Source organism: Balaenoptera acutorostrata, chromosome 15 (assembly GCF_949987535.1).
Source record: "Balaenoptera acutorostrata chromosome 15, mBalAcu1.1, whole genome shotgun sequence".
Taxonomy (NCBI): Eukaryota; Metazoa; Chordata; class Mammalia; order Artiodactyla; family Balaenopteridae; genus Balaenoptera; species Balaenoptera acutorostrata.
The window spans coordinates 23,657,344-23,680,979 of NC_080078.1; the positions used below are offsets into that span (position 1 = coordinate 23,657,344).

General features: G+C 48.3%; 2 protein-coding genes across 4 annotated transcripts in view; one reads left to right on the top strand and one right to left on the bottom strand.

Annotated features, from left to right (window-relative positions):
* KNOP1 (lysine rich nucleolar protein 1) overlaps positions 1–10,533 on the top strand; it is a 28,797-nt gene extending 18,264 nt beyond the window's left edge. Inside the window, exons 6-8 of the transcript XR_009005348.1 lie at positions 6,930–7,050; positions 8,187–8,300; positions 9,539–10,533. The gene's annotated coding sequence lies outside the window, so the exon portion shown is untranslated. The remainder of the gene's footprint in view (positions 1–6,929; positions 7,051–8,186; positions 8,301–9,538) is intronic.
* The window catches only part of VPS35L (VPS35 endosomal protein sorting factor like), a 119,647-nt gene continuing 96,039 nt past the window's right edge, over positions 29–23,636 (bottom strand). For all 3 annotated transcript variants that reach the window (XM_007188306.2, XM_057528802.1, XM_028168054.2), the window contains 5 exons: positions 23,307–23,446; positions 15,369–15,534; positions 7,517–7,635; positions 1,287–1,433; positions 29–592 (listed from right to left, as the gene is read on the bottom strand). In XM_007188306.2, the coding sequence (XP_007188368.1) occupies positions 494–592; positions 1,287–1,433; positions 7,517–7,635; positions 15,369–15,534; positions 23,307–23,446 (671 nt within the window). In that variant the 3' untranslated portion in view covers positions 29–493. The remainder of the gene's footprint in view (positions 593–1,286; positions 1,434–7,516; positions 7,636–15,368; positions 15,535–23,306; positions 23,447–23,636) is intronic.

A 23,636-nucleotide genomic window follows, 5' to 3' on the forward strand; every position in this document is an offset into this window, starting at 1 on the left:
ACTGTAATTAAATGAACAGTCATGAACATAAGTGTTCCTTCAGGAGGTTTATTCAGTTACAGTATATTTTCCATCGAAGCTACAGGGAATCTCAGATTTGACCTCACTTTCTCCTTTAATCCACCAGCATACTCTAAATCCAATCAAGAGCTGATTTTGATATAAAGCAAATTAGGGAAAGGGCACAGTGGGTCTGTCAAAGTGGACTGCTTTTCAGGGTTCTTCTTCCAATTAAAAAACACCTTTCAGAAAAGAAAGATGTTACTTGCATTCTTCAGTTTTTCCCTAAAGGCCCATCTGAAGGCCACTTGTGCAAAGAAACACTAAGACGCTGTGCTCAGTGAGCAGGAGTGGATTCGACTGCTCTGACAGCTCCCACTTCTTCACTTCACTGGCAGAATAATCTAGTAGAGAAGCCAGTCTGTACGTGTGTAAAAATAAAAACAGAAACGCAAAACAGGTCTTTCTGGACTTGGCACCAGAGCCCCGAGGGTCAGGTCCTCGTCTGCAGAGGGAGCCTGAGGGCCAGCTCGGTCAGATGCCCCATGTCTGGGCGTTTGCTTCGCTTCTTGATGTATTCCAGAGTTTTCACCTAGGAGGAAAGAGAAAGACTCATCTCCTTTCTGGTTCATAACTCTCAAGGCTCCAACAAATCAGCCATATCGGGAGCTTTGGCTTTTTTCTTAGCAGAGAAGGGAGGGGAAGAAACCAGCAGTTTTAAAATAAGACTCCTTAGATTATAGCTTGCTCTTAAAATCACCAGGAATGACTGGTGTTTTCATACATGTGGTTTTTATTCAGAGGGAGTTAATTCTTACTACTACTCAGTGGTCCCCTGGTTCCAGGACCAAACTGAGGATACTGAATCCCTTATAGAAAATGGTGTAGTATTTGCATATCACCTACATAACTCCCCCTGTATATTTAAATCATCTCTAGATGACTTATAACACCTAATACAAAGTAAATGCTATGTAAATAGTTGCCGATAGGTAGCAAATTCAGGTTTTGCTTCTTGGAAGTTTCTGGAATTTCTTTTCCCCCTGAATATTTTTGATCTGTGGTTGGTTGAATCTGAGGATGCCAAACTTGCAGATACGGAGAGCCGTCTGTACTTTGTAGGGCCTGGCACCTTTCTGGAAGGGGAGACTAGGGCTGTTTGATGTCCAGGCCCTGATGTTGTGTTGAGGCCACTTGTGCCTGGCCAGGACAGCCGTGCTTGGCGGGCGTTGTGAGGGCCCCCACTCCCCCCACTCCACCCCTCCCCTCGCCTCGCCTGGCCTCACCATGGTCCTGGTGTCCGCACAGCCGTGCCTCTGTGCCAGGTGCCACAGGTTGACAGACAGCTGGTTGAGCCTGTTGTTGCGCAGGTCCCCGTGGGCCAAGATGCTGTTAAAGAAGGAAAGGCCCAACGAGCTCTGGCGCTTTAGGGCCTGATATAGAAAAGAGAGGTTACTATCTGGCACTGGGGCTCAGGCCCGGCCCAGTGTTGACGCTGCCTGGGGTTCCAAGGCCAGCTCTACCACGGATCTTCTGGAGGGCGAGCCGCTTAACCTCCCCGGGTTACCCCAGCAGTGATAGGCCGTCTTGCGTAACGCAAGTACAGGAGTAAACTGAACGGTAAGATACGTCTCTTACAGACGTGTCCTCAAGCCACCCAAAGTTTCAGGCACTATTCCCACCCTCTGGGTGCTGGTAATAAAGACCAAAGACAGCTCCCCGTGAATAATGCTCCCCAATGCCTGGTGCCCATGCCCAGCTTTTATAAGAACCATTAGGTATTCTTCACACCAGATCATTCCTCTTTTGCTCAGTGATGTGATGTGAAAGGTACTCTCAAACAAGGAAAGTCTAACCAAAATGTCAGAGTAGACCAAACCTGAACCCCCAGCTTTGAATGGTAAAGACAAAAGGGAAACTAAATCTCCAAAATGCAACAGGCCCAGGAGAAAAGATACCAGCTCCCAAAGGTAAACAAAGGCACCTGGGAAGGCCCAAGTCAGCAGGTGGGCCTGAGCAGGGGACCAGGTCAGATCACACATTTGTGTGGGTCCTGGAGAGCTGGCGCCCGGACCCTTGCTGGGTGCTCTTGGCTGGCGCTGCAGACATCAGTGTTGCCAGGAGCCTTGAGCGTCTGCTTTGCTCCTTGGCAGCTAGTGGGTATGGGGTCCTTACACCGTGACAGGTATGAGCTCTGTGCTTTACACAGCTCACCTTGTTTAATCTTCACAACTCTCTGTAGGTAGGCAGGATTCTAGAGCTGGATCCCAACTCCTGGTTATCCAAACACTAATCTAGGTGCTACTGTGAAGGGACTTTGCAGGTGTGATTAAGGTTATGGACCTTAGGGAGATAATCCTGGATTATCTCGGTGGGCCCAATCTAATCACTTGAGCCCTAAAAAGCAGAGAAATTTTTCAGGCTAGAGTCAGAGACAAGTAGCAGAAGAGGAAAGCAAAGGAAAGATGACGCAGAAGGGGAGACCAGAAAGATCTGAAGCATGAGAAGGACACGACCCACCACTGCTGGCTTTCAAGATGGTAGAAGGGGGCCAAGAGCTAAGAAATGCAGGCGGCTTCTAGAAGCTGAGAACAACCCTCAGCCAACAGCCAGCAAGGAAACAGGACCTCAGTCCTACACCGTATGGAACTGAAGTGGCCAACTCACATAAGCTGGGAGGTGGATTTTTCCCAGTGCCTCCTGGTAAGAGCCCAGCCAGTCAGCACCTTGATTTTGGCTTTGTGCAACCAGGAGCAGAGAAACTGGCCCAGCCAACACCAACTTCTGACTTACCAAACTGGTGAGATAGTAAATGGGGGTTGTTTTAAGTTTGTGGTGACTTAGAGCTGTAATAGGAAACCAGTACACTCCCGTTTTGCTGACGAGGGCAGAAAGCTTCAGGAACTTGCTCAAGGCCCACAGCCAGCAAGTGCGGAGTGAGGGTCTGAGCTCCAGTCGTCCAGTTCTGGAGCCTGTGCTGGTACCCACACCCTCCCATGTCCCGCCCCGGTTTATAAGATGTTCCCACAGACCCATGGTTAACATCACATTAGGGATCCAGATTCTGAAGAAGCTGACAGAGTTGCCCAGTGCAGCTACACAGTTTTATCCAGGGAAATAGGAACGATTTGATGTGATTTAGACCAATACATATTTTTTTCCTGCTTTTTCAAACAACCTACTAACTGTCCATCTGTCCATGCATCCTCCCATGTGTGGAGCCCACAGAGCAGCAGACTACGCTAACTGCTGAGCCAACTTTGTCACCCGCTCCTGCCGCCCTCTCCCAAGTGAGGATTTAAAGTCTTCTAGTGGAGAAAAAAACAACGCAATGAAACTGCCAAGGAGCAGCTAAGAATGCAGTTGGGTGAGGGTGGCCGAGTGACGACAGTGAAGAGACTCAAGCCCCCTAAGTTGAGCCTGCCTGGACAACGGTCTGGACCAGGTGACCGTCATAGCAGCAGCTGAGCCGACCAAACAGCACTGCTGTCAAGGAGCGGGGTCACGCTGTCGGGTCCCAAGCCTGCAGGCACAAGGAGGGAAGGCTGGTAGACTCGTTAATGGGCTGGCAACTGCCCGCTTTGGGTTCCTTTGTTTAATCAGACAGTGAGCTCTGCCCCAGTCGGGAACCGGGGCAGAGACCATCCAGTGGGTTCCAGCCCATCCTGCTCGCCTTTTAAACTGGCTCTCATCTGATGCCTGGGGAACAGGAGGGCCCTGGTTTCTGCTCAGACCTGGAGGACCAAGCTAATAGAAAACTCAAATCCAACTAGAAGAGTCTCCCAAGAGAGGCCCTTTAACTGCATTTCTTTGAAGCAAGGGAGAATTTTAAAACGTCAAACAAGTAAGACAGTATCTTCCTGGTTATTTCTCTATTCTGTAGCTTCTCAAGGATTTTACCCTAAAAGCCCAGTTCGCCTGTGTTTTCAATGCACAGCCCATTAAAAATGAGATCATTAGAGACGGGTCTGGAGATGAGCGGGCAGGCGGCCGATGTGCAGAGACCCAGGAACCTGTGAATACGTTATGGGAGACCAAACCAGGGCCTCGAGCCCCTTGTCTCCCTACAGAGGTTTTAAATAGAAAAGAGCTGCTTTTGTTTCTTTTCCTAGGGGAACTGCCATTTGCAGGAAGTTGTAACCGTCTGGCGTGGTTCCCAGCCTCACCACACCCAAACAAACAGCTTCATAAAGCTCGTGCCTAGGGCAGGGCTGGCTCCTTCACACTCATGTAGAGGACAGTTTTGGAAGCGGGGCTGATACCAGCGCTGAGAGAGGAGACGCTCAGCTCGGGCACCAACGTCGGGCTTTCACGGCGCCCAGCCTGGCTCCGCGGCAGCTGGAGAGAGGTCGGAGCGCTCCTGCCACCCCGGGCTCTAGAGGCCTCCCCTCCCGGGGCCGCCTGTGCCGAAGCTCACAGCATGTTGTTAAAATGAAGGATGACACGTTCCATCTTAGCTCAGTCCGCCCATATTTTTTCTAATAAATGTGCATATATGGGCAGGCATTTTCAGTGAGAGTCCCTGGTATTTATGTGAGTTGAAATGTACTTCAGAAACTTTCCAGCCGTGCTATTCTTTCAGAATTATTTCAGAGTCGTTATCACAGTCAACACCTCCTCCCCCAAGAGAAAGAGACAAGTGTTAAAATAGTTCCAAATTATATGGTTCTAGGCTCTATTTTTGTTGTGAGCCTGGAGGTCCTAGACTGTGGTCGTTTATGCTGTCAGCAGTCACCTCTGATTAGACCCAGCCTGTCGCGTCAGAGTGAAGAAATGCATTTTCAAGCCCGGAGGCACACGTTTCTTGGGCACGACGTGTCAAACACACAGCCCTGCTCTGGCAAGAAGCTAGAGCCAGAGCCCTTGGCTGTAGGTATCAGGGAAGGTGCTAAGAATCCTTCACAGCAGGGGAGCGACCAGTGCAAGTGAAGGTGAAGGACTCCATTTCTCCTGCAATGTAATGAGGGCTCTCTCCTGAAAGCTGCCTACCGCAGAGACGAAGTTTACAGGCTTTCGAAAAAGGCCTTTCAGTTGGAGGAGGGGAGTTACCTCTTCTAATACTAACTGGTTTGATAAACCAGTTCCTGAAGAAATTGGGGTTCTGATGCTGCCCCCTCCACTGACAGCCAGTGCCCTCCAAGCATTAACTCCCCAGCATTCTACAGCTCTGCACCCAGGGGGCCCCAGGGTCAGTGGGACCCACCCACAATCCTCCCTCCCTAGAGAGGGTGCTGGGAGGCACTTGGGGCCCCCAGGGCGCCAGTGGTTCTGTGTTTTCCATCTGCCCTTTGCCCTGCTAACCTTAAGGCTGGCCCTGTGTGCAGTGCCCCTGACCTCGGCAGTGGCCACTGGGGAATGGAGTCTGGAAAATATCCCACTCCTTCCAGGACCTGCTTGAATACCCTGGGGAGAATGGGAACACGGGACATACATGTCTGTTGTGTGTGTGTCTGTGTGTGCGCGCGCACACGCACACCCACAGCTATAGAATAGTCTCATGGTTTCTGTGGTGGGGTGGGGAAGGGGGGAAGGGCAATGGTGGCATTCTGTACAGTCCTGGAAGTGAGTAAGAATTAAATTAAGTCCAGCTTGATCTTATTTAGTCTTCAAAGGATTTAGTGGTGTGAGGGTAGAGAAGCAAATACTAAAAACGTGAGACTTGAGGTTTGGGAAGGAGGGAGCTGGGGAAGTGTGTGGGCAGGAAGGGGAGGTCTGGAAAGCCGCTGGGAACCCTGCAGCCCGAAATCTGTCCTGGGTTTGGGAAAGGGAATTGGAGGGGGTGGGGGGTGAGTGGCAGTGAGAGAAAACAGGAATCTGCCAACATGAGATCAGGAATGAGCTGTCAGTTTGTTTGGAGTAGCGAAGAGCAAGACTGGCGTGGGGTGTGGGGAGGCAGACATGGAGGCAGAAGCCTGACATGAGCTGCCCCAGGGGAAGGACTCAGAGAAAGGTCAGGCACTGGCTTTGACTCCAGAGTCACTGCCAACCTCCCCACCCTGATTACACAGCAGGAATCAGCCTTAACACAATGTCCACCAAGCCTGAGACAGAGCTTCTGGGATCCATCTGTCACCCACATGTTTGAGCTGAAGCTGCAAAAATGGAGTAACTGGGGAAGGGTACCAGGTAGTTATTTAGATTGTACTATAATTTGGAAATTATTTTGAAATCAGTCAACCATCTATCTATATAGAGAATATGGGAAAAACTGCTCTGAAAAGGTAACGATGCAACATCTGATAAAGGAATATATTCTGTGGATCAGAGCATGGGTTCTAGAAGATTGCCTTGACCACATTCCATAGCTACCACTCTAGGATTCAGTTTCCTCATCTGGAAAGTGTAAAGGGATAACAGCTGTTCCCACTCATGGGACTGTTGTGAGAATTAGATGAAACCACACACGCAAAGTTCTCCACACTACACTTATGTATAAGGCTGGGATGCGCGATAGTGAGAGGCCCGCGCACCGCGATGAAGAGTGGCCCCCGCTTGCCACAACTAGAGAAAGCCCTTGCACAGAAACGAAGACCCAACACAGCCAAAAAAAGTAATTAATTAATTAATTAATTAAAAAAAAAAAAAAAAGGCTGGGATGGGAATTTCCTGGCTGTCCAATGGTTAGGACTCTGAGCTTTCACTGCCAAGGGCCCGGGTTCAATCCCTGGTCGGGGAACTAAGATCCTGCAAGCTGTGGGGTACGGCAAAAACAAAAGGAAAAGGCTGGGCAAGCACAGCCTGCTATCACAGCTGCACAACAACCGTGCGCCACTTGTTGCAAGGTAAGTGGCGAGGCCTTGACCGAGGAGCGTGATGCAGTGGCTATGGATTCACGCCTGGGGATCTGGGTGGGAACCTGTCTGTCACAACCAGAGGAAACCAGGGGCTCTGGAAACCTCTCTGAGACTCGGTTTTCTTTTCTGTCCAAGGAGAATGAGCGCAGCACCTACATCACAGGGCTGTTGTGGGCCTCACAGAGCCAAGGTGTGGAAAGTGCAGGCTGTTACTCAACGTGTGCTGATTGAGCGCCCGCTGTACGCCAGGTTCGAGGTGAGGATGCCGGGGTGAGTGACAGATGGATCCCAGAGACCCTGTCTCAGGCACAGGCAGGTCTCCGAGACCCACGTCTCGAGGTCCCGGCCACACGGAGCTTACATTCTGGTGGGGGAGGCAGGCGACTGAGAAGTGAACACACAGAGCATTTCGGAGAATGCCCGAGCGTCACAGGGACAGTTCAGAGGGGCGCAGGAGTGTAGTGGCTACTTGACACAGGGTTCAGGGAAGGCCACTCTGAGGAGGTACTTGAGCTGAGACCCGAATGATGACAGGGGTGGCCAGGGGAACCCTGGGGAGGCGCAGTGCTGGCAGAGAAAATGGCAGGAGCAAAGGCCCTGGGGCCATCGATGAACAGTCTTCACACAGGCGCATTACTCTCTGGACGAAGCAATGTCCAAGCACCCTGGGAACTCGTGCTTTCAGGGCAAGCGGCGGGGATGGGGGCGGCAGGGGCACCTACCTCGTCCTTGGCCAGGGTTTTCAGGTGCTCCAGGATCTGAGCCATCACCGTCTCGCACAGCTTGTTGTTCTCAGCCAGAAACTTGGAGTCTCCCCCGTACAGGCTGTCATTGGAGTCAACTGATGGAAGAAACCAGAGCAGTGAGATGTTCCCAAGCCCAAGGCCAGGGAGCGGCAGCCGTGGTGTCAGCACGTGGCAGGAAATCACAGCAGGGCAAATGAAAACGGCCAGAATTTCCCACGGGCTTGGGGCCTTGGGAATCATGGAGAAAACACCTGGCCTTCCAGTCTAAGCCAGAGAGCTCGGACTCCGAAGTCTGTCCCCTCCGGCCCAGGCATGGAGGGGGACAGAAAGCATCACAGTGACCATCAGAATGGCTGTCAGCACTGAGCACCGGTGTGCCAGGCACTGGGCACAGCGCTTCACAGGTGTTACTGCGGAGTCCTCATAACCGGCACGTGCGAGAGAGGACAGATGGGGACACTGAGGCTCCGAGCCCGTCCCAGCCAGGATCCCAAACTGGGAGGCGCCCGTCAAAGCCTAAGCAGTTACGCACCGCCCCCAGCCCCTGCCCTGTCACTCCGCCTCAAAACTTCTGCAGATGGAACAGAAGGTTCTCTGCATCTTCTCGCAAACCTGAATCCTTTCACTCAAGTCCCCTCTCTCCTAGGGCATCTCCTGTGACCGCCGCTGTCTAGAGAAAGAGCAGCTGCAAGAACAGCCTGAGTTCGACCTCCCTCTCTCCCTCCTTCCTATCAACCTTCGCACAAAGCATGACCTCTGGGTAAGGAAGGAGAGGGACTCTACAGGGTTCTGTTTGGCACTTTGTTGTTTCTCACTTAATGATTCCTGGAGCTCTTTCCATATCAGCATATATGGATGTGCTGCTTTGCTTGTACTAGCTGAGCAGTAGTCCATTGTGTGATGGACCAGAATGCTTTTGGTTGGTCCCTCCTGCGGACACTTCAGTGGTTCTCCTCCTTTTTTTTTTAGGGGGGGTGCAGTGAGGGGTCAGGGCCAGGCTGCTGCAAAGTCTTACCGTCTGTAAGGGAACCACAACCTCTGCCTTGCAGAGTCGATTCTTTCCCTCCATGCCTTTTCTCGCCAGATCCTTTTTTAACTGCTTTCACCCCAACTCCCAAATGCCGACTTGTACGTGACTGAGCGTAGTTATTTCCAGTGTGAATGAGCGGCGCTCGGTGCAGTGCAAAACCATTGGAGCACCCTCAGCGCTAAGTGGTCAAGGAGAGGAAAAGTGCAGTGGCAGCTCTTAGATGTTTCTGATCTGGTGGAGGCCTAAAATTTGGGCCACTGTCCCAGGTGCAGTGACAGCTGATAAAGCAGAGGCCGTGCAGGTGCCTTGGCGGGGCGTGGCTGGGCTTATACAGCCATGTACACACAGTGCTAATCCAGTTCATGGTTTAGAGACGTTGTCAATAAACCGGTTCAGCTTAGCTCATCTGGGGGAATGTGGTTTGCTGTGCTCTTCTCGGCCCAGCCCATCACCATCCCTAGGATCCTGTCTCCTAGGCATATACAATCAAAAAGGGATGATACATATGAGATCACAGTAAAGCCCATGAAGTTGTGTGATGCAAACAAGAGGTGACACCACAAGCGAGGGACACGGGGCACTCGTTTAGCTTGCAGATGGGTGAGGCTGAGAGTCAGAGCCACAGTGCATAGCCCCACTATGGTCAAAGTCACCAGCCGTCTGTCAGGGCCTGCATAGAACCATTCCCTGGACTGCTGGCAACGAGCTACAGAACCAGGGGATCACGTTAAACAGGCATTGGCCATGAAGACGAGAAAAGCCAAGGTACAATGTGCAGGGATGGCTTCTGAGCTTTTAAGAAAGTGACCCCTCTTAGGGTCACTTATAGGAAAATTGGCAAATACATCAGTGTATCAGAAATACATCTAAATGGCCTACAATTTTAGGGGAAAAAAAAGTTCAATTTTACTAGTGATCAAAGAACAGAAAACTAAAACCACAGAAGAACTTTTTTTTTTTTTTCACAGAAGAACTTTTAATAAAACATCACCTATCAGATTAACGAAGGTGAGAAACAATACCCGGTTTTGATGTAGGCCTGGGCACACTGTTGGTGGGAGTACCATAGCTTGGAAATCAGTAAGAAAAGCCTTAAGAAATGTCCAGTACCACTTCACACCCATTAGGATGCTGTTATTTAAAAACAACAACAACAAAGAGGAAAATAAGAAGTATTGATGAAGATGTGGAGAAACTGGAAGCCTCGTGCATCGCTGGTGGGGATGTAAAATGGTGCAGCTGCTGTGGAAAAGCAGCTCCAGGATCCAGCAACTCCCGTGCTCAAAGGACTTGAAAGCAGAGGCTCAAACAGATACACGTACATGAACGTTCACAGCAGCATTATTCACAAGAGCCAAAAGATGGAAACAACCCAAGTATCCACTGACAGATCAATAGATAAGCAAAATGTGGTTTAGTGGTTTATCTAAACAGTGGCATATTATTCAATCACAAAAAGGAATGAAATTCTACTACATGTTACAACATGGATGAACCTTGAAAGCATTATGATAAGAGAAATGTGCCGGACACAAAAGGACAACTAGGGCTTCCCTTGTGGCACAGTGGTTAAGAATCCGCCTGCCAATGCAGGGGACACGGGTTTGATCCCTGGTCCGGGAAGATCCCACATGCCGTGGAGCAACTAAGCCCGTGTGCCACAACTACTGAGCCTGCGCTCTAGAGCCCGCGAGCCACAACTACTGAGCCTGTGCGCCTAGAGCCTGTGCTCCACAACAAGAGAAGCCACTGCAATGAGAAGCCCGTGCACCGCAACGAAGAGTAACCCCTGCTTGCCACAACTAGAGAAAGCCCGCGTGCAGCAACAAAGACCCAACGCAGCCAAAAATAAATAAATAAAATAAATTTTTTAAAAAAAAGACAACTATTGTATGACTCCACTTATATGAGGTACCTAGAAGAGGCAAATTCATAAAGACAGAAAGTAAAACAGAGGTCACCAGAGGCTGGGGGGAGGGGGGAAGGGGGAAGTTATTGTTCATTGGGTACAGAGTTTGTTTGGGAGGATGAAAAAATTTTGGAAATGGATAATGGTGATGGTTGCACAACACTGCAACTATACTTGATAAAAACTGAATTGTACATTTAAAAATAGTTTAAAAAAGTCTTAGTACAGAAAAAGGTCAGATCTTTGACTTGGGAAAACCCACTCCAAGGGGTTTATCCTAAGAAAATCATCCCCCAGTTGCACAAAGATGCATATATGTGATATTGTTTCATCACAGAGGACAATGTTCAACGGATGTTCATTATAAATGTTGTGTATAATGGTGAGAGGAGAAGCAACGGAAATATCTACCAAGAGTTTTGATTAAATGCTCTGGGGCATGAGCATTAAATAAAATACTATGAAGACAATAAAAGTATATGATCTATAGTTGTTAACTACCATGTACTACACTATACTATTGCTACAATATACTATTACTGAAAGATATTTATAATATACTATTAGTAAAGTGACAAACCAGTATATACCACACACAGACATATATAGCCATATATTTCCTAATTTATAACTTCCTAAGAACGAATTTTTTCAATTAAAAAATTATATTTTATTATTTTATATATTTCCTGTCATCTGTCTTGAATCTTGGGGAATGGTACAGGTATAAGCATATAGTAATTAACTGATTGATAAAATAATTTCAGGGATGCTTCATGTACATTTCTAGTTGCTATTTCAAGAATTACTCCTTCTTCTACTTCAATAAAATTGTACATAATATTCTTTTAAAATTCTTACATTTATATTTAACTCCCAATTAGGCATTTGGGAAAAGTATGAAGGAGGAAGAATGACACTATGAAATGTATTTTTTAATGAGCCATTCTTTGCTTATCTTTTTCCAAATAAATTACTACTGAGTTTCTAAGTGGAAAAAAAAAAAAAAGAATAACTCCTTCTTCTTTTATCCCCAGCTTTTTACTTAAACAAATGTCAAGGCTGTAGAACAGCGGGAATAACAGTATACTGAAGCGCTGCCTCTCTCTCACCCAGCATCACCAGTTGATGCCGTTTTGCCACTTCTGTGAAGCTCTCTCGCTTGCTCTGTCCACGCTCTCACGTACACACAGATATATACGTCATTTTTTCGGCTGAACCATTTGTAAGCAGGTTGCAGACATACTGCCTGAGAACGAGCAGGACAGCTGGTCTCCTCGCTCCCCAGCTTCTCTGTCCGCATGAAACCTCTACTCCGGTTCTGAACTGCCCCTTCGTGGGGAATGTTCTGGGAGTGCTCTCCTGGGTCGGCTGCTGGCTTTGTAGTTGTTCCTATGACACAGGTTGGTAGTGAATTGCCCTGGGCTGCAGGCATCCGTCCCAGGATTTCTGAGATGGCTCTGGCTCTGGCTGCTGTGTTTCAACTGCTGTCCATGACATGGAAGACAGCGGTTATTCTTGTAAGAAGAGAAAGAATTTGATTCAGCCATTCGCCACCATGTGATTTTGCAGGGTGGCAAAATGCAGCTGGTAAAGGAATTTCTCACACCTGCTGCTGAGGACTAGGCTAGCTCCTGGCATAAATTCCCAGTCTTACTCTTCTTACTCTGCGCTGGAGTAACCTACTCATTCGGATTAGCCCAGCAGCAGGGGAGAAGCGAGGAGGTCTAGGACCACCTGTGGCCAACCACCCAAGCTGCAAGCATCCCGCCCAGAGGGGTCAGAGGCGTGTTCAGAGCAGGCCGCTCACACACGCAGAGCACGGACTAGGTGAGGGCCTGCTCTGCGCCAGGTTCCAGGACCCGGAGACCCGGTGGGTGGGGAACGGGCTGACCTGGTCCTGCCCTCACAGAGCACACAGGAGGTGCAGACGAGCAAACGGGCAATCACAACCGCATGGGCTGCATGTCAGGAGAGGGCGGCCTGGGGGTCCCAGGATCCTAAAATCTAGGCTTGGGATGGAATCATAGAATCAGATCTAGGCTGAACCCTGATGGTGGAAAATTCACAGAGAAAGTTAAAAACGGGGTCAGGACTGGGGAAAAGTGTTTCCATGCTAACACTTGGTGGTGACAGAGGGAGGGAGGGAAGGGCGAAGTTGACAGTCAGAAGTAATTTGGCCTGGCCAGAGTATAAAGCAGGCCTGAGAGTCCAGACTGGCGCTCACAACGGGGAGAAATGAGATCCCTGGCAAATGGCTACTAAAAATAGCCCAGGACCTCTGCATCTGTCTGGCCCTGGGGTCACAACCCCAAATGCTTCAAGGGCCTGGCAGGTGACGTGGAAGAGTGAAGGGGCTGTGCCGACTTCCCACGGGCCCCGGAGTTGTACTCTTCCAACTAGACATCTGCGTGTTAAATAAATAGACATTCAGTGTCAGAAGTGACCTGCCTTTCCACAGCAAGCACACTGTCTCGCACGCTCGCATGACAGCACTGGAGTTATGGCTCCAGGTCATTTCAGAACATTCTCTTCTTATTCATCTGGAAAGAAAACAGCCAAGGCATCCTTCGTAAATGCAAAAAAAAAAATCTGACCCCAGTTTTTCAAAAGTTCGAACCTTTGTCAGCGCTGTCTAAAGAGCTGCCTCGACTAAGACAGAGATGGGAAAATGGAGCCTCCACCCCTGCAAAGCCTCCCAGGGCCCCGGGACTCTCTGCTACGAAGACAACTGTCAGGTCACAATTGTGCACTCAGAGTAAACAGCTGGGCCAAGAAGGCAGCAAAGAAAACCCACCCTTCTGTTTTCATCTCTAAAAGCTAGAAAACTAGACTCCACCTGTCAAACACAGCCACGCTCCCCATGCTGGCGCTCTGGCTCCTACAGTGCGCCCTGCTGTGCTGTGTGGACAGGGGATTCAGTGAATCTGTTTAAAGAAGGGAAGAGCAAGGAGAGGGCTTGCTCCTCTCATAGGGCCTGGGTTTACAGACCCACTTCCACGGCAGCATCTGGTCCTCAAAAGTTTCTCTCTTGTTCTGAGCCCTCTGTGTGCCCTTCACAAAAGAGGAAATAAAAATGCCAACAAATACAGGAAAAGCTCACCCTCATTAGCCATCAGAGAAATGCAAATTACACTCATCAGAAGAGCCCAAATGAACAAGACTCACCGTATCAAGGGAAAAAATGGAAATCTCATTCATGCCTGGTGGGAGTGTAAACTGGTATAAGTATTTTGGAAAACTGTGAGACAGTACCTACCAGAGCTGAACATAAGCAAATCCCACCAGCCAGCATTTCCACCCCAGGCATATACCCGACAGACATGAACCCCAAGAGTTATATATTCAGGAATGTTCACAGCAGCACTCCTCACAACAGCTCAGAACTGCATCCACAGGGGAATGAAGAAATTCTGGTATATTCATACGATGGAATACTATGCAGCAATGCAAAAGGACGAACACCAGCTACACACAACACAGAAGAATCTCACAGACATAACACTGAGTGAAAGAAGCCAGACGCCAAAGAATGCTTGCTAAATGAGTCCATTTATGGAAAAGTCAAAACTTGGCAAACTAATCTGTAATGTTAGAAGTCAGGAGAGCAGTGTACCTTTAGAGAGGAAAGTGGTGGTGCTGAGTGGACGGGGGCATACAGGGGACTTCTGGGGAGCTAGTAATGTTTGATTCCTCTATCTGGGTGGTGGCTACTGGGTGTGTTCACCTTGTGATAATCTGCTGAGCTTTATGGTTTATTGTATGTGTGTACTATGATATACTTTAATCAAAATATTGTTACTTTGTAATCAAGGAGGCAGCATAATGCATGTACCACAGTGAATTCCACTCCGAGCACTAACTGGCCCTGAGCCCTGGAAACCACGGGGTTGGTAAAACCACGTTGTCTTTCGGTGTCTCCCCTTGCTTGTGTGTGAAATGGGGACACAGATGCCCGTCCTCCTCATGATGCTGTCAGGATGAAAGGAGAAGGAGGCCCGTGGAGTCCGGCGCCGCACCCGGCACGCAGTAGGAGCTCACATCGCGGGACTTATCATCATTGACATTAACCAACCTCCCCAAGTTACACCTTTACGTAACCTCAGCCCCCAAATCCCAGCCAGAGGAAGCCTCTGAGAGTTATAACGGGAGGCCATCCTTAGCACTGCAAATTTGTTCTCTATAATATCCAAGTGTAGAGACAGTTGCTTAAACCCTGAAGTATTCATTTACTGGCCAAATCACTTTTAACAATAGGGCCATTTTTTTGGAAACCAAAAATCGGAACCGAGGCTCTGACAAGCAGGAAGATGCCTGGGCTCAGTGGGCAGAGGTCTGGAACTGGGACTGTCCCATGTTGTGTCAAGGACATGAGGAGGCGGCTCCCAAACCTGTCGGAGCAAGTTCGAGACGGCTGGTTGCATGTCGGGGAGCAAGGCCGTCTCCTTCTTCCAAGCACCTGCTCTAAGGGTCCAGGTCAGGACCCAGGTGAAACTGGTAAGGAACAGGCCTGGGATGAAGGTCATGCATGTGCATATGTAGTCACCGTTCTAGGTTATTGTGTGGCACACCCAAGACATCACTGACCCAAAAGAGTGCTTCTCTGAACTCGTCTGTTTGTCAAAATGATCTTGGATGCTTGTTAAAGATACAAATTCTCAGGCCTCTTCCTGGGGATTCTAATTTAGAAGAGACAGATGGGGCCCAGGAACCTGTATTCTTAAGAGCTCCCCAGGTAATTCTTACACTGGGCAAATTTATCAAGACCCTGGAGTAGAAGTTCATGGTAGGTAAAACACAAGGGGATTAAATAAAAGAGAAGGTGAAAACCCTGCACTTGCTGTTCAGAAGTTCAAACACAGTGCAGTCTGGTGGAGGGACCCAGCTACCTTTGTCTACGTGGTAGAGATAGGTCTCCTGGCTCATGGCGGACAGCAGGTGCAGGACACAGGTGTAGATGCGGATTTTCTCATCACTGTTGTCCTCCCAGGTGTAGTCCTGGATCACGTTGAGCAGCTCTCGAACAAGAAACAGGACCCCGTGTTCAGGATGATCCTAGTGGAGGACCAGAAAAAGGATAAATAATCCTAGACGTGAAGCAGGAGGAAAAAAAAATCAAGACGGAAACCCAGGTCCCTCCCTTTAGCAGCTGTAGAGAAATTAAAGTGCCAGCTATGGTTAAACAATAGAGAGAAAAGGGACAAAACGTTGTTAACTCCACTAAACAACACGCTCCAGTCTGGGGAGACAAGCTTTGAGAGCTCTGGGTCTGAGGAAAGAAAGCAAAATTACCTGTCAGTTTAATGGTCTGTTTCCAAAATTACAGCCTTGCTCTTATGTCCGTAACAGTAGAAAGCCCTGTCCTTCCAACTACAGAAGCTAGATTGCAGGTCTCGTTGCAGACAGCACAGCAGAAGCCACCTACCTCGGGTAAACCCCCAGATGATCACTGTCACCACCAAAGGCACCGACTTTAAACACAGCCTCACTCTTTAGGGTGTTCAGCAACATTAACAGCTAAATGGAGGATCCTCTCTTGGGAGAGGAAAAACCCAACAGTCAGTCACAGAGCTTATAACAGTGTTTCTCAGATGCTAAACTGAACCAGTGCTGGGATGCAAAAGAGTCAGCAGCTGCAGTTCAGTTCCAAAAAGGAATATGCGACGCAGCGGCTCCCCCGCTGAACGCTCTCTGCAGACTCCTCCCCCCCCAGCTCCCGCTGCCGTCGCCCCGCTGACCCGGCTGGCCCATCTTGCCCCTCACTCAGTCCAGCGCCACCTTTATGGCTCCCGGGACCAGCTGGACCGCTCAGGGTCCTGGCAGGACACAGAGGACACACTCACAAGGGTTAAACGAGGATGGTTTAACGAAAGATTATCAGAATGAAGAGAACTAGCGAGGAAAGATGAGGCACCCAGGGCCTGGCAACAAAGGGAAACTGTTACCATCCTCGGGCTGAAAGCACGTGGTGGGGAGCGAGTTTTTGCAGTTGGAGGCGACCACCCAGCAGCAGCTGCAGCCCTGGATGGAAGAACAAAGCCATCGCCAAACACGGCCCAGTGAGAGCTGGGGGATAAATACCCCAGCCTCGCTCTCCCCCTGCCCTGCAGTCCACGTCAGTACTCGCCGCTGGCTGAACCAGCTGGAAGCCAGAAGGAAGGAAGCCCCGGTGACGCGATCCCCAGAGGCCAGTCTCCCACACAGACCAGACTGAAGGGCACGGGATGCTCTGGAGGGCAGCTCATATGCCAAGGGGGTCCGGCCTCCCAGCCCTGCTGTTCCCCTGACTGGAATATTCACCTGCAAGACTTGGCCGCACTGGCTCCTGACAGCCTCCAGATCTCATCTTACCTGTTAGCTCCTGCCCTGCTCGGCAATCCAGAGCCCCGCCCCGTCTCTCTTAGTCTCTCTTCACGTCAAGTCATCCATCTCATTTTTTCAGAGTAGTGCTCAGCATCGGAAGCGATCTTATTTATTCCTAACTACCCAAACATACCTCTTGGTTCATCTTTTTTTTCATCCTAGCCTATAACCCCCAGGACGGCAGGTACTTTATCTGTTCTGTTTGCCAGTAATACACTGCCAGGACTGCCCAGGATTGCAAATGGTGCCCCATCCCTGTCTCTGCCTCCTGGGACAGTGCTGGGCACAGAGCAGACACTTGGTAGGTAAATAATGTTGAATGGATAACATTTTTCGAGCACCTTCTATGTGCCAGGCACTGAGGTGGCTACAAAAACAACAGCTAACTTTTATGGTAGCTATTGTAGCTACCATAGCTTTTCTACGTTCCGGGAAGATACTTTTATGACCTCCTCTCCCCCCCATTTCACAGATGGGAAATGAGCTACACTGCTGGTGCATGGAGGAACCAGGATTTGAGCCCCGGGAGTCTGGCTCCAGAGTGGACATTCCTAACTGCTGATACTCTATTTATACTGCCTCTCTACAGATGAATTAGGGATGAACTAGACTTTATGGAGCTGGCTAGTTGGGGGAAGGCATACACGTAGTCGGCTATCTTGAATTCAGGCATGGAGTACAAGTGTAATAACCGAGGTGGGCGGGAGTTAACAGCTACGTAATCCAATGTGTGGATACACAGCAGTAATACTTCCAATGGGTAAGAATGAGGGTGGAGGAGTGGGAGATGATTTGTACAGCTGTTAACATCTACAGGAATTGCTGTTATGGCGTCAGCACAAAAGAAGACACATGACACTCCAAAATCTGAGTACCTCAGACTATATGCAGCAAAATTGCCTGTGCCATGGTCCGCCTTCCATTGCCAGAGTCAGTCTCAGATGGCAGCTTACTACTGCCTTTCTTTGCTAACAGCTGTTTCTAACTAGGCTATTTTGTTCTGCTATGTGGATGTTCAAAATATATTCTATTTCAGGATCTGCCCTGGAAAGAGACGACAATCTGAATGTTCCAGTAACTTAATTTCAATATAAATTGCCATAACTATTGTGAGAGAGCATTCAACACACCTTCAAAAAGGTGGAAGAAGGGGTAACGGAGACGTGAAGGTTTGTAGCCAGCCGTTTCTGCTAGCTTTAAACCGAAGAGACGAAGAGATTATTTCCAACCTTCTCTACAAGGAAAACATTTTCCACATGATAGCCACGCTTCAGTGGTTGTAACATTTTCAAAAGAAATTGTACCAGTGCCAGCAACTAAAGAAAGGCAAACATAGATTTTTTTTTTTCTTTAAAGAAGAAAAAAAGATCCCAATTCAGTTGGCAATCCGAGGGGAAAAGGTTTCCCCTGGGGTCTCTGCCAAGGCTGCCCGGCAGCAAACAAATGCTCAGGAGGCGGCTCCCAAGGGGCGCCTGGGAGGGACTCAAACCTCTCTCTCTCTCTGCTGCACGGAAAGGGGGCCTGCCTTCCACCACTCAGAATATCCCTCTGGCTCCTTGGTCTGCGGGAATCCTTCTATTAAATGTCACTGCTTGAGAGAAGGAATACCCTGGAAACGACTAACTTCCCAGGAGACCTGAGAGGCAGCGAAGACAGCGCCGAGTACACACATCCTGGCTTTGAATCGTCTTGGCCACTTAGTAGCTGGTGACCCTGGGTGAGTCACTTCACCTCTCTGTGCCAGGGTCTGCTTCTGTGAGATGAGGATAGTAACAGGTTTGTTCGCAGTGAGTATTTGTGAACTGCTGGCTGGCTCACTGTAAAAGGTATGTAAGTGTGTTAAATAAATATTCAAGTCCTTTAGAAGAGGAGCCAGAACACAAGGGGACTGGGAGGAAGGGCAAGAAAGGAAAGAGGGGCACTGGGAGGACACGGCGGGGGTGGAGGGCAGGAGACAGATCACCATGGAGACGCGAGGCCGGCGGAGAGTCTGCAGAGCTCCCCGGCCTTGCTGCAGCCAGCCCCTGCCCATCTTGCCGGCTCGAGACCCTGGTGCCCCTCTAGTCTCGCATCACCTCGCTCATCACCACGGCTCTCTTCCTCCGGTGCTGCTGGGTGGCCCTTCCCACCTCAAGGCCTTACCCACACTGCTCCCTCTGCTGGGAACACCCTCCCCCCCACCTCCACCGCCCCACACTTAGGGACCTACTAGTCTTCCTCTGGTAACACATTCTCAGGGAATTTCCCTGACCCACTTCCCTTCAAATCTGAGGCTCTCAGAGGTCCCTGTAGTTCTTTATGACACCTTATACAATCGTAGTTAAGTATTTATTTGCTTATTAGCATCTGTCTCCTTGAGTGGGAGCACACATTTCTCATGTTCACTCCTCCATCACCAGATCAACAAATATTTGCGGGGTAGACGGAATGAATGACTCTTAGCACCTGGATACCATGTTATGCTGATGGCTGGACGTTTTCTCAAAGACAAGACGGAGAAAAGACATTTCCCTGCTGTGTCCTGGTGATTAGTGCCAGAAAACTGATGGGAAACATTTCCATTGCCTACAAATTTCAACTGAATCAAAATCAGGCGTCTGAAGTGGTAACACTGAGCTTGTTCAATTAATTCTACTTTTCTTATCCTACCAAATGTTGTTAAAAGAAATGCATTAGTTCAATAACATGGAGAAGACTGTGCTGCAGTCTACCAAGAGGCTGACTGCTACTAGCGCCAAAGAAGAATGCTTCAAAATGCTCCAAAGGTGGTGCTGCTTGCTGAGGAGAGAGGGCTGTCCTGGGGGAATGTTTACTTCTGCATTTATAAGTATGAATAGAGTGGGCCAAGTATTTTATTTGGTCTAAAATGGCTTCAATTTTTTTCTAAACAAATAAAATGAATCAAAGCTTTCCAAACCCATTCTTTGGAAGTCTTGTGCTCTGGGGGTGGGAATGCAAAATGGTGCAGCCACTATAGAAAACTGTATGCAGGCACCTCAAAGAATTAAAAATGGAACTACTATATGATCCAGCAATCCCTCCTCTGGGTATTTATCCAAAATAATTGAAATGAGGATCTCAAAGAGATACTAGCGCTCTCATGTTCACCGTAGCACTATCACAACAGCCAAGATGTGGAAACAACCTAAATGTTCATTGACAGATAAATGGATAAAGAAAATGTGGTATACACATACAATGGAATACTATTCAGCCTTAAAAAAAAAAAAAAAAAAGGAAATGCTATCATAACCTTGGATGAACCTTGAGGATATTATGCTGAGTGAAATAAGCCAGTCACAGAAAGACAAATACTGTATGATTCCACTTATATAGGGCATCTAGAATAGTCATGTTCATAGAATCAAAGCGTGGAATTCAAGGGCTGGGAGGAGGAGGAAATGGGGAGTCACTAATCGATGAGCTTCAAGTTTCAATTAAGCAAGATGAATAAGCTGTAGGGATCTGCTTGTACAATATTGTGCCTTGAGTCAACAAAGCTGTACCGTCCACTTAAAAATGTGTTAAGAGGATAGATATGTTAAATGTCCTTACAACAATAAAATTAAATTTAAAAAGCAGAATTTAAAAAAGCTGAGACATGAAAGGTAAAAATGTGAACCAGGTAAAGGTGGGATATGGGAGTCATCTCCTGCTAAACCTACTCACAGCGGGCGGGGCTCGTGTGTGGCCCGTCCTCTGGCTTCTGAGCTCGGTTAGCGCCCAGCCTTGGCCCTTCAGGCTCAACATCTCACTGCACCCGGAGAGCTGGCCAGTAGTTACTATGCTGCATCCCACAGGAGGGATATAGGGTTGTTAAGTCTCAACAACCTTGAGCTAATAAAGCCCCCTGCAAACGTTTCAGGCAGATCGTGCAGGACAGGCTCTGCGGCAGCACAGACCTCCCAGCTCTGCTCCTCAACAGCGGCGCGACCCCAGGCAAGCCTCTCGGGCTCCAGGTCTCCTTAAGTGTAAAAGGTACAATGACTCCTACCTTGCAAGGCTTGGGGGCATTTTCCTGGAGACTGAATGTTGGGGAGGGCACCTAGTAAGAAGTCACGAACTGTGGCTATTCTCCATCTCATCATCTTTAGTAAATCCTGGCAAAAGCCTGAGCGCTGATACCAGGAACCAATAAAGTCTGGCAGGGGGGGTTCCCCTGAATGCCTAAGGGAACGGTAGGCAACAGAAAAGGATTTAATGGACCCAGAGGCACCTGGGGACCTGGAGAGAGTGCACACGCCCCCAAGGAAGGGCAGCTGCTCTCCAGCTGAGGCCAACTGGCCAGGCGGGGAATGCGGGCCTCACATGGCTGGACCTGATTTTTCACAAGGAACTAAATATCTGGGGTTTCCTGTGATCTACCAATTTTTAAATGTGGGTAATTAGTTCCAAATGGTTTCCATCATGATGTGGCCAACAAGTATGTCTCTGGGCTGGATTCCACCCACTGGTCATCAGTTTGTGACTCCAGGGACCAAGCTTCTGGTTCACAAAGAACTTTCATAGCTATCGTTTCAGTCAATCCTCACAGCAGCCGTGCTAGGTGTGCATTTGGATGACATTTTAGAAAGGTGACAACTGAGGCTCTGAAAGTTACAAAACTTTCTCAAGGCCACGAGGCTATTGAGTCATCGGGTCAGGACCGAACACAAGTTTCTAACTCCAAGCACAAGGGTTTTCTTCAAGGCTCCAGTGGTTTTTAACGGAGAAAACCCCATACTCAGAAGGAAAATGCATCCCAGTTAATCAGTGAACAATGACACTGATCAACTCCTCATTAGAAACCCTGATTTTGTCACCTGACAAATAACTAGAATATCCAAAAAAGAGAGAAATTGATTATAAAGTACTAAGAAGGAGATCTGAAAACACTGAAATCAAGCATCAAGCCCGCCTCCTGAATACCCCAGCCCCTCTTCAAAGAACTTGGGATCTGAACTTGGAAACTTCGGAGCAACTCACTTTTTGTTCTCTCAGCTTCACTAAGATATGATTCATACACCCAACAATTCACCCACTTAAAATGCACAATTCATAGGTTGTTTGTATATTCACAGAGTTGTGCAATCATCACCACAGTCAATTTTAGAACATTTTCATCACCCCAAAAAGGAACCCCGTACCCACGGGAGCTGGGCTGCTTTCACGGCCTGAGTCCAGAGGGACATTTCTTAAAGTGTGGTCCTAGGACCACCTACACCTGACTTGATGAGGGAGCTTTCAAAAATGCTGGTTCAGGGGCCAATCCCACCTACTGAGTGAGACTCTCAGTGGGGAGGCGGGGATGGGACAAAGCAAGACTCTGTATTTTAAAAAGCATCCCCGATTCCTATGTGCATCCGGCTTCATCAGGAGCCGACCCGTTTTGTGCCTGGACCTTGTTACAACCTGGTGACGCCTATGCACAACTCAGAGTACTATTTTTAATGCAGAAAATAAAATATGTAAGACTACAAAGGCAATCAATTATGCTAAAATATAGTTGTCAAAATATTTTTTCCATGTATTTGTTATACTGTAATCTATTACTTCTTGGTGAAGTAATGATGGGCCTAATAACTACTGCACTTTTAAAGGAAGGAAACATGTAGACGATCTTCTGAAATAACTTTCACACCTGAAATGCGATATAAACATATTGTTGATTATTTTCGTGACAAAGTCCCAGCTACTGCAACTGGTACTGTGGCTCATTGCCTGTGATTCATAATGAAGCAAAAGGCTAAATTTCACTGAGGTTTGTAAAAAAAACAAAAACAAAAAACCTTTTTTTTTCTCATCTAAATTCGAGGTTGCCCTGCCAGAAACCCTGGGGTAGGTGGACCCCAGGTTAAGAACCCCAACTAGGGTGAAGGTCCTAATGCTGGATCCTGGGAGTGGCTTTGATTCCTTCCAGCCCAAGCCTGACTTCTCATCTCCTATATTCCACAAGAAACCCCAGGATCTTCCAACAATATCCCCTTTGACTTTTACTATCTTGTTGCGATTTCTGGTACTTGCCATCAAAATAACACCACCATTACCTTTTTAAGTGTTTACTATGCGCTAAGGCACTGTTCTAACCACATACATACATTTGCTCACCTAATCCTCACAACAACCTAGAGATGTAGATACTCTTATTATTTCCATTTTGTAAATGAGTAAACTGCATCCTGGTAATGTTACACAATCACCTGAAACTACAGAGCTGGAAGGAAGGGGAGCTGGGATTCTACCCTAGGTGTCTTGGTCCGGAGGCCTGAGCCCTCACCACTAAGTGATACCCCCTCGGCCATATAGAGAGCCTAGACTATATACCCTGGACACAGAATGAATAGAAAACACATTGAAAAATTCAAACATCTGACTAGAAAACCAATACAGGTATAGACAGAACATCCCTGTACTTTGAGGACTAAGAATGTATGTAAAACAGGTCAAAGAAAGACATCACCTACAGGTCTTCTGGGGAAACGTACCGGAACTATTAATAAAGTAGAAAAGAAATTGCAGAGGAATTCCAGGAGGAATGATTCTGAGGGCCGCATCTTTCCATCAATATTAATCATCTTTGGAACTTCTGGAACGAGGCTTATAGCGGCTTTGAAAAAGGCATCAGCTGCAAGACAGAAGAAAAATCCATGTATGAGAATGCTGAAAAATTCAGGGTCTGCTTTCTTCTTCACACGGCCTGGAAGTCAGGCCACACTGAGGGCTCAAGACAGCTGGCGGGTCCTGGAAGAGGGTTTCTGCACCGTGATCGACTTGTTGGAAGGTTCGCTTGAGAGGCTGCTGCCGCCTCCCAGCTC